The sequence below is a fragment of the Alligator sinensis genome, unplaced genomic scaffold (assembly GCF_000455745.1).
Source record: "Alligator sinensis unplaced genomic scaffold, ASM45574v1 scaffold1584_1, whole genome shotgun sequence".
In the NCBI taxonomy this organism is placed as follows: domain Eukaryota; kingdom Metazoa; phylum Chordata; order Crocodylia; family Alligatoridae; genus Alligator; species Alligator sinensis.
The window spans coordinates 404,514-415,028 of record NW_005842479.1 but is presented as its reverse complement, the minus strand read 5'-3'; the positions used below and the strand labels follow the sequence as shown (position 1 = coordinate 415,028).

The 10,515-nt window shown below is 47.5% G+C and overlaps 1 protein-coding gene across 1 annotated transcript in view; it reads right to left on the bottom strand.

The window, feature by feature from the left end:
- Positions 1 to 9,897, bottom strand: part of MCF2 (MCF.2 cell line derived transforming sequence) — an 80,155-nt gene extending 70,258 nt beyond the window's left edge. Inside the window, 1 exon segment of the mRNA XM_025212729.1 lies at positions 9,759 to 9,897. Within this exon segment, the coding sequence (XP_025068514.1) occupies positions 9,759 to 9,897 (139 nt within the window).
- Positions 9,898 to 10,515: the final 618 nt, after the last annotated feature.

Genomic DNA, 10,515 nt, shown 5'->3' with positions numbered 1-10,515 from the left:
AAGACTTAAACCAACTTGGAGGTAGATTTCCTCGGTACCCGCTGCGAATCATTTGTCTTCCCTTCTTCTGGTTCCCATTTCTAACACGGGACATGCCCCCGTCTCACAGGGAAGTGGGACTAGTCTCAGAGCGAAGCGAACATGCCTGCTTCACTAGTACTTGAGTCGTGCTACATTAGCAATAGGCAGATGAGGATCTTTGGGTAAATCTGATATCTTCTATTAGACCAACTCAAATAGTTGCAAAAACTCTTCTTAGCAAGCTTTCGGGCACAAACACCCTTCGTCAGGCTGAGGAAGCATCTGCAGATGGTGTGTGCGCTTCCTCGACGGAAGGGTAAAGCAGCCGGAGGCCGGTACGTATGCAAGAAAACCAGTCGGTACAATAGAGGATCTCTGGCTTTTCGTTTAAAACAGACACCTCCAGCCAAGAGGCAGAGCTGGGATACATGGGTTAAGGTGTGTACGGGAGAAGGACTGGCTGTGCACTTGGATTAGTATGGGTATTAAATGACACTAGGCGAACCCAGACAATTGGCCAGGGGGAGGTTTCCCTTAACCCAAGGGACCTGTTTTGCCTGTGGAAAGCAAAGGGCTTAAGAGCTCAGAAAAAGCCCCACCAAACCCAACCTATGCAGCCTGGCTAGACTGAATTTCAGCATTACCTCCAGTGGGGATAATGCATATTCAGCCTGACAGGTAACTCAACGACACGACGGTCCCCCTTTGCTGCTGAAAGGAGGCAGGCTGAACCTGCATGCTGGCATCCAATTTGTACAGCATCCTAATTAAGGGGAGACACGAGAAACTGCCCTATTAAAGCCACCCTCCCTAAATGCCCAAACCAAAGGAATACCAGCCTTGTAAATCTGGGACTGAGACGCAACGTTGCTACCCAGTTTGCAGCAAGTTTGCAAGTGTGCCCCTGCAGGAATTAGGGGGCTGGGGGCTCGGGCCGTCTCAGGAGGTGCACGTGGAGCTGAACGGTGGCATGCCGACCAGGGATCGTCTAAAAAAACCCGGAAAGAAGTGGCCAACATACACCCGCGTCTCGTTTCCGGGAAAAATTTAATTCACCCCACGTGTCTGCGAACATTGAAAGCGATAGGCTTATTCTGGATTTGCACCGCTACAATTGAGATCACAGCCTGGCTATTAGGACCGCAGGCTGCTGCGCCCACATCCTATGGGCATAAATAGTATAGCTGCATACGTCATACCGAACAATTGTCCCCCTCCCGAGGCTGTCGATTAGACCAGCTTGGGCGCCCAAGTAGGCAAAATGCATGATAAGCTGTGATCATGGTTGCACGAGCAATTCTTGCCGCAGAAAGCAGGAAGTTGTGTGTGCCAGTTACTACTAACAGCCTTTTGCAACAGCAGTCCCTTGCATTGTACATACTACCCGGGCAAATAGCTGCGCCAGCTGAGCCTCGGGCCATGAGCAGGATTGCTCAACTGAGCCGCAGTCACGCGACACCATATACACCTGCTCGGTCACTTCAGGCCTGTGCCCAGGCCCCCAAAAGTCCCGAGGACTGAGTGCATGTGTGCAGGATGTAGGGCCTGTGCATCTTGCTGGATTTTTTTAAAGGCTGTGAGAACAATTGTCGCTACTTGACTCAGGAACAAAAAGAAATTCAACAGCGTCTACCTTGAACTTTTCAAATGCTGCAGTCACTGCCTTTACCCAGCTAAAGAGGCACAATAGAGGTATTAAAATATTGATGACGGCAAGTCTCGATACTTTCAAGTGCTGCGAACACTGCCTGTCTGAAAGCAAGTTGCTCCTGACCCAGCTGGCCCTGGCTACCTTTACAGTTCATGAGCTGCAGCTTCCTCAGGCTACAAAACAACATCTTCCCCAAGCAGGAGTCTAATGGCTCTCAGGTTTAAAACTATAGCTATTTAATTATAGCGGGGTTAAAACCAGGCTTTCATTCGAAGCCCAGTGATTCGCAACCAGGGGTCTGCAGCCCCCTGGGGTGCCTTGAGATCCTTTTGAGGGTGCTATGTGGTGCCATGCACCCTTAGGTGTGCAAGTAGGATTCACCTGATAAACCTAGGGATTTCAAACAAGAATCCACAGGGTTCAAAACTGCTGTTTTTTTGCAACAGAAGAATTGCTCTTTTAGTCAAAAAAAAGTGAAAACTAAGAGCTGGCATTTTCCAAGGGAGGCATCATGTCTGACAAGGTTCAAAACCAATGGATTAGCCACTAGCTTTGATTAAAAGCGCTAGCGCTGGCGAGGTATTGTACCCGAGGAAGGTGACAGGTACCACCGGTTGGGTCCGTCAGAGACGCTGCAGCAAACCTCTACCCGCCACGAGCTAATTTTAGCAAAACCAAGAAACAAATGCCTGCCTTGCAAAAACAAAACAAAACAAAAAGCTTAAAACCTATACGGAGAGAGAGTCTGAAGGCAAATCCGCTGTCAGGAAGACTTGAGTCCTCTCCCCTCCTTCACAAGTACATCCTGGCACGGGGCTAAACATTGCTGCTGGAAGTCAAGGCCACGCTGACTGCAGTAGGGGCTGTAAAACCAGTTCCCAAACGGCAGCGAGATCAAACCATAACTCCAACAGGTGAAGGCAGTGCTTGTCATATGTATTTGTTGCTACAAACGGGTCCCTGTCGGGGCCAAAGAGATGGGCTGAGCCAAGGGAACAGCCTGCATGGAGAGCAAACCAGCAACCACAACCTTGAAAGCAACCTGCCTGAACCAGCTGATCTGAACAGGCCCGGTAGGGATGGGACACGGGGAGGGGGACCAAGATATTGCTCCACTAAGTGGGAAGGTAGTAACCCCCTCCTGGCCCTGATTTCCCTCTGTGGACATCTGCCCAGCTTGGCTTTCAGCGAGCAATCCTGTCCTCCCATCACCAGACTCCTTGCAACTGCAGGTAGAAGAAAAATGGGAATTTTACTCCCAATTAGAAGAAAAACACACTTTCTGCTCCTTCTTCCACCCCCAGGCACCTACACAAGATGCAGCAGATGATTGCACCTCACTCTACAAATACCCATTCATCCTGGCTCCCCAAGGTTTTAGTGCTGTCCAGACACTGAAAACCACAGCAGACAGGTAGGCAAGCACACCTTTGTCACACACGTGAAACTCAGGCTATGGCTCCATGACCAGCCACCGGTTGCACGGTGCAGTGCTGGCAACAAAAAAGATAGAGCAATACTTTGATTTGCGAAACCCTCTTTCATCCATGGATGTTCATCACTTCACCAACGCTCATGAATGAAGCCTCACAACAACCCTCCTATAGTATCTCATCTTACAGAGCAGGCAACTAATAAGTGATTTTCCCATGACTCTCTCGAGTTTGCCTATAGTTAAGGTTTTAGCTGTGTTTTCACATGCATGAACAGCGTTATGAAATCTAGTGGAGGCACCAAGTGAGCGCTGGTCTCGGGACATAGCAACTCGTTGCTGCGCCTAAAGGAGTTAAATGCAACTTAAGAGTTAAATGCACCCAGCTTAAAAGTTCAATACAACCAGCTTACGAATTAAATGCAACCAGCTTAAGAGATGAATACAACCAGCAACAGGCTTGAGTAGCATGTCTGTGATAAAACTGACACTTGGGATCATTAAGAGGTGTTAAAGGAAAAAGAAAAAATCAGGGGTAAACATTGCCAGACTTCCTGTGGGCGAACCATGAAAAAAAACCCCCAAGATCTCTGAATTCCCGGTCTTCTGCATAAACCACAGATGGATGAAATGCCTCAATGAAATTTGCTAACCGTTCACTTGTTAACGTACTAGAAAGCAGAGACTACTGACTAACCAGCTACCAACTAACCAAGCATACATGGTGAGTAGGTTGTTATACCCAATGGATTGAGAGAGGTGAAGCGCCGTGGCTTTTTCACCGGTGTGGGGCTGGCGCAGGAAGCTCGTATAAAGCCGACTTATTAAATCAGGGTTTTCTCCTTTACTTTTTCAACTTCTTTGGCAGAAATGCTAAAGACCCCTAAAGACAGGAGCTGGAAAGCCTCCACCATGGCTGTGGTGTCAAACCAGCACTGGTTATGCCTTAGTATTACCTGGACATGTCATTCCGGACCATAATCCTACACGAGGTCTGTATACTTCAATGCAGAGTTTCGATGGACTTTCACGGAGAGCACCCGGTGGCAAGTTTAATGGTAAATAAGAAGCGAGTAGGTAGGATGACTGCTAGAAAAGAAACGTGCACGTTTCTACCCATCCCACATATGGCCAGAACAGGCAATAGGTTTAACACAGGGAGCTTTAGGAGCCATGGCAGAAAACAATAAAAAGATTCCACAAATACCAAAAAAATTAAATAAATACAATTAAAAAGCAACACTTGTAAAAGAGCCAAGAGAAAAACAGCTTAACTGAACTAAGAATATATCAGGTCTCATCTTGGAAAAGATGAAGTAGCCGAGATAAAGCTGGGAGGAAAGTGGACAGATGAATGCTATTTCTATGTACAGCGAGTGCCTGGTCTGCTGTTAAAACCTTGGATGTATCCTACAAAGCAACCCTTCATAGCAATGAAAGAACATTTAATAATAGCAAACTGGCACATATTTAGTTTTGATTTCCCCCCTAAGACTCATTTTCCTGCACTTCTAATGGCAAGTAATTTTCTGTAAAAGATATCATGAATAATCAATTAAAACTTGCTTTCATTGTGTGTGAACACAAACTCATCTCATTGTGTGTTAATACAAACTCAAACACCACCGAGTTTTCAGCAGTGTTTCCTCTGGTCATGCAAAAACCTCAGTATATGGAAACTATAAAGAAAAAAAACCATGCCAACTATCCTAGCATTACTTCCTCAAAGGGTTCAATTTTAAATGCAATAATGGAGGGGGAAGGGGAAAGCAGAAGACAGAAAACAATGCAGTGAAAGCAAAAAGAATAAGGGACAGGGGAAAAGGGACACCAGGATTCATTCGTGACCATATTTGCAGATGTTACAAAATTATTCTGGCTAGCCCCATCCAAAGCTCATGGTGAAGCATTACAGAAAGATGTGACAAAACTGCACGGCTGGGCAATAAAGTGGCAGATGAGATATAATGGTGATGTGTACAAGTGTACACGTGGGGAAAATAACCCTAACTACATGTGCTCAATAATGCACTGTGGATTAGCTTAGGAAAGATCTTGGGGTCACGGGGGAGAGATCTCTGACAGCATCAGCTCAGTGTGCAGCAGCAGTCAAAAAGGCAGATAAAGTGATAGGTGAAATCAGAAGAGGAACTGAAAACAAAAAAGAAAATAGTATTATTCAATTCACTAAATCTATGGGGTGCTCATATCTTGAATATTGCATGCACTTCTGGTCATCCCGTCTTAATAAGGATATAGTAGAACTAGAAAACATGCAAAGAAAGACAATGAAGATCAGTGATACAGAATAGCTCGCATAGGAGGAGAGACTGGAAAGATCAGAAGTCTTCAGTTTGGAAACAACAGGGCAGAGGGGAAGAGTCAATAAAATCATAAAACCATACAAAATGAGGGTTGGAAGGGATCTAGTCCAATCCCCGCTCAGAGCAGGACCAGCCCCAACTGCATCATCCCAGCCAAGGCTTTGTCAAGCCAGGTCTTCAAAATCTCCAAGGATGGAGACTGCACCACATGTCTGGGTAACCTGTGGCAGTGCTTTCCTACCCTCCTAGTGAGAAAGTTTTTCCTAATATTCAACCTAAACTTCCCTCGCTGCAATTTGAGCCCATTGCTTCTTGCTCTGTCATCTGCCACCGCTGAGAATAGTTCAGCTCCAACCTCCTTGGATCCACGCTTTGGGGAGCTGAAGGCTGCTATTCAACCCCACTCTGTCTTCTCTTCTCTAGACTAAATCAGCCCAAGCCCCTCAGCCTCACCTCAGAAGTCATGTCCCCCAGCCTCACAACTATTTTCACTGCCCTCCACTGGACTCTCTCCAATGTGTCCACATCCTTTCTGTAGTGGGGGCCCACAGCAGGACACAGGACTCCAGATGTGGCCTCCCCAGAGCTGAATAGAGGGGAAGAATCACTGCCCTGGATCTGCTGGCACCGCTCCTACCAATGCAGCCCAGGATGATAAACATCTATAAAATCATGAATGGCGTGGAAATGGCAAGTAAAGAACCGTTAATTCATTACATCTCGTAGCACCAGAAAGGCGGCACATGCTGAAATGATCAGGCAGCAAATTTACAGAACAGACAAGGAAACACTCCCTGACACGGCGCCTAATTAACCTGGGCAAGTCGCTGCCACAGGATGCATAGCTCATGCAAAGCATCCGCTCCATGGCATTGTTGGAAATGGGATGGATCTGCAGTCTGACCCAGCATGGCACCCATTTCACTCTGATGACCGTACCAGGCAGTGCCTGAAAAGAGACGGATCTGAGCAAGAGGGGATCACAAGATACATCTGAGAGGATTAATTAAATCAGAGCCTCATGCTACAATCCGGTCAGGGCAGAGAGCAGGAGATTTGCTGGCGCTGCGTCAGACCTCGGCACAAAACTGACCCGCTGGAAAACCTTAGCAGTAAAGCACGTTATAAATCCCACCAGGCACCTGTCCATACCCAGAGAAGGGGAGCACCTCTGGGAAACCCTAGAGCAAAACAAATCCCATCCACAATAGCACCCCGAGCACATTCTCATCTCAGTCAGAAGCATTTCCCGACAGAGACCCACGTGCGCCGTCCACACGCTCCAGGCCAAGCTGCAATATCTAGTCCAGCATGTGCAGCATATGGTGATCCAGGGGATGCTCTTCTATGATGTGGAGACTGGCTCCATGGATGCGGGGAGACCAGTGGATGCGATATACCTTGATTTTAGCAAGGCTTTTGATACGGTCTCCCACAACATTGTCACAGGCAAGCTAAGGAAGTACGGGCTGGATGAATGGACTGTAAGGTGGACAGAAAACCAGCTGGAGCATTGGGCTCAGAGAGTAGTAGTCAATGGCTCAATGTCTAGTTGGCAACCAGTGTCAAGTGGAGTGCCCCAGGGGTCGGTCCTGGGGCTGGTTTTGTTTAATGTCTTCATCAACGACTTGGTAGATGGCATAGAGTGCACTCTCAGCAAGTTTGCAGATGATACCAACCTTGGAGAAGTAGTAGATATGCTGGAGGGCAGGCCTAGGATGCAGAGTAACCTCAACAAATTGGAGGATTGGGCCAAAAAGTGTCTCATGAGGTTCAACAAGGACAAGTGCAAAGTCCTGCACTGAGAAGGGAACAATCCCACGCACCGGTGCAGGCTGGGGGTGACGGGCTGGGCAGCAGCTCGGCAGAAAAGGACCTGGGGGTGACAGTGGACAGTAAGACGGATATGAGCTGGCTGTGTGCCCTTGTTGCCAAGAAGGCTACAGACATCCTGGGCTGCATCGGTAGGAGCGCAGCAGCATCGAGGGCAGCGATTCTTCCCCTCTGTTCAGCACTGGGGAGGCCACATCTGGAGTCCTGTGTCCAGTTTTGGGCCTCCCACTGCAGAAAAGATGTGGGGAAATTGGAGAGAGGCCAGCGGAGGGCAACAAAAATGGATCAGGGGCTGGGGACGTGGCTTGTGAGGGAAGACTGAGGGAACTGGGCTGTTTTAGTCTAGAGAAGAGGAGACTAAGAGGGGATTTACCAGCAGCCTTCCCCTCCCTGCAGGGGGGCTGCAAAGAGGATGGAGCTGGGCTGCTCTCAGTGGGGGCAGATGGCAGGACAAGTAGCAATGGGCTCCAGCTGCAGCAAAGGAAGTTGAGGTTGGCTATTAGGAAAAGTTTTCTTACTAGAAGGTACTAAAGCACTGGAACAGGTTACCCAGAGAGGTGGTGGACTCTCCATCCTTGCAGGTTTTAGGACCCAGCTAGACAAAGCCTTGGCTGGGATGATGTAGTTGGGGCTGGTCCTGCTTGGAGCAGGGGGTTGGACTGGATGTGACCTCCTGAGGTCCCTTTATTTTCCAGCCCTCATTTTCTGTGATCCTATGACTCTCTATCAATACTACGAGGGTTAACCGCAGACCTAGGGCAGCGGTTCTGGGTCCAGGGGGTGCAATTGTCCCCGTCAGTGCAGATGCAGTTGACCAGAGATGGAGAGGGGTCTTCATACAAATTCAAAGGTCTCTTGTTTTCGGGGCTAAACCTGCTTCCCTGATAGAAGCTGTATGGAACGGGCTCAAAAAAAAAATCAATCTTAGAAATCTACATTTTCTGTTATCTTCACCCCACTGCATCAATACACATTTCCTAAATCCAAGCTGAAGTCAATAGCTGGCAAACTTGAGAGGCTTTATTCAAAACAGCCCAACCAAAAGAAAGGTAAATTGTTATAGGAGAGGCTCTCATATGATCCTCTTTGATCACATGGCTGGTGATTTCCCAACCGAGCTGAATGCTCTGGCAGGATGATGTGTTTGTGTCTAACCAGACTAGTTTTCTTCCCATCCTAGCTGCAACTAAAAAAAATCGGGGGTTACAAGCTGGTTCAGCTCAGACACGGATTTATGTCCAAAGCGGGGAAAATAATACATGTTTCTCAGCACCCACACTGCTTCTTCTAACTTGCCTCATAGGAAATTGGTGTGTGGGGGGTGGAAAAGGAAAACTTTTGAATTTTTTGCAGCCTGTTTTTATTTCCACCTGCCAATGGCTGTTGCTCTCTCCAGAGGAAAGAGGCAGGAGTGAAACCCTAAGTATTTTGCACACCAACACATAGCTGGACTTCCCCAATGTGCACGGGGAGGTGTGCTTTGTCCCTGTCCTCAGTACACGTCACTCCAGACAATATTATCAACTTCCAAAGCATATCAAACTCACCAGACCAAATTCCAGTTTCCTACACAGAAACAACTTCAGCAAAAACGACAGCTGCACGTCCTGGGGAGGCTTCGGGAATAACCGCTCGGCCCTAATTAGCCACTTGCAGCCCTGGGAGCACAGCCCCAGAAATCAATGGAGCGATGCATTTGACCCACGAGCCCATGCGCCCTAAAATAGAGAGACACTAAATCCTGCACCAGGACCCCCAGTTTCTTGGGGAACTCAGTAGCAGATTCAGATCAATTCAAAGGCAGAGATTTTTACTGACTGACAAATATAAATGGTCAATGCTGTCACCCATCAACCGAGCAACACAGAGGACAAAACTTTAGCGATTGGCTTCCCCAGCAAAAGAATCAGTACTTGGACTCTGGCTCTATTTTGTACTGCTAGTTGCCTGTTTTATATTACCTTGTTCTTCACCGGAGGTTTTGACACACAGTACATAGGCATCCCCAATGTCTGGCTCCTAGGGAACAACCCTACTTCGAGAGTTGCCTCTAGGAAGAGAGGTTAAGACAGAGACCAAGCATCTTTGCGACTTGCCGCAGCTCCCCAAAAAACCCATGCCAAAAAAAAAAGCCCCCCTCAAGCATTTCTTCAGAGGTAGAAAAGTACCAGAAGGAAAAACAGCTATGTAATTGCAGCACTTGGTGAATCCCACCGTAACAATACATGCAGCACAGCTTTTTGGCTTTGATAATAAACCAGATTGGCTTTATCCTACCGCTCCTACGCTCCCAGGAGTTGTCGGCTTTTGGTTGAAGTGACCACATACAATACAACGGCAGACTCAAAGTCATCAGGGGAGAAGCTAGATGCTTTGGTAGGTGACCAAATGGCAGGTGAGATCAATTGAGGTTGTAGCAACAAATGGGCCCCTCTGAACCAGTGAGTGATGCTGACACTGGTCCTCTGTGCGTTTTGGAGTTTTTCGGCTGATGAACCGATTGCAACAGTTTCCAGCATCTGAGCATCGTGGAAACGAACAGCAAAGGCTGAATCTGAGATCGTTGCACTCAATCCTTCTTCTACAGTCCATGTTATATCTCGAGCTCCCTCCTTCCCACGTGGATCTGCTGTCATCCTACCTTTGCTATGGCAAGCGACGGATCAATCATGCGAAAATGTGATTTGCGCTATGGAAGTGCATCCCACGGACTGGGGATTGTTCTGTACATTCGTTTCTTTTGTGCTGCAGCCCCTTAAAAAGGCTTGGGCTGATGAGAATCAGCATCTTTCTAGAGGTCGTTATATGTTAGGTTTGAATGCTAGCAGCTCTCTCATGGTGTTTTCTGTAACCCCCCTTTTATTTTGTTTTATTTTGGAAAACGTGGTTATAAAAGTCTTAGGATATTTGGTACGTTACCTAAAGCTGCAGGTGTTGCAATGAAGTCATGATTTGAAAATCTCCATTATCACTGGGCGGGGAACAACTTTCTAATCCTCAGGGTTTTGGAGAAACGTTGAAAGCATGATTTTATTGATGGCTCAAAACCCGGGGAGGAGCGAGCCATTCCTTGATTATCTAGTTTAGAAACTCATTCGTCTGGAGTCCTGATTCATGCTTGTTTTGAAGACATCTGGCTTTGGCCTGGTCCCAGTTCTGAGTCCTCAGAGAGCCAAAACCTTTTGGTGCTCCATGTAGGGGTAGCTTCTTGTAGGGGTAAGGGTCAGTAATCATTGCAAGCTTGCAAGCCACGT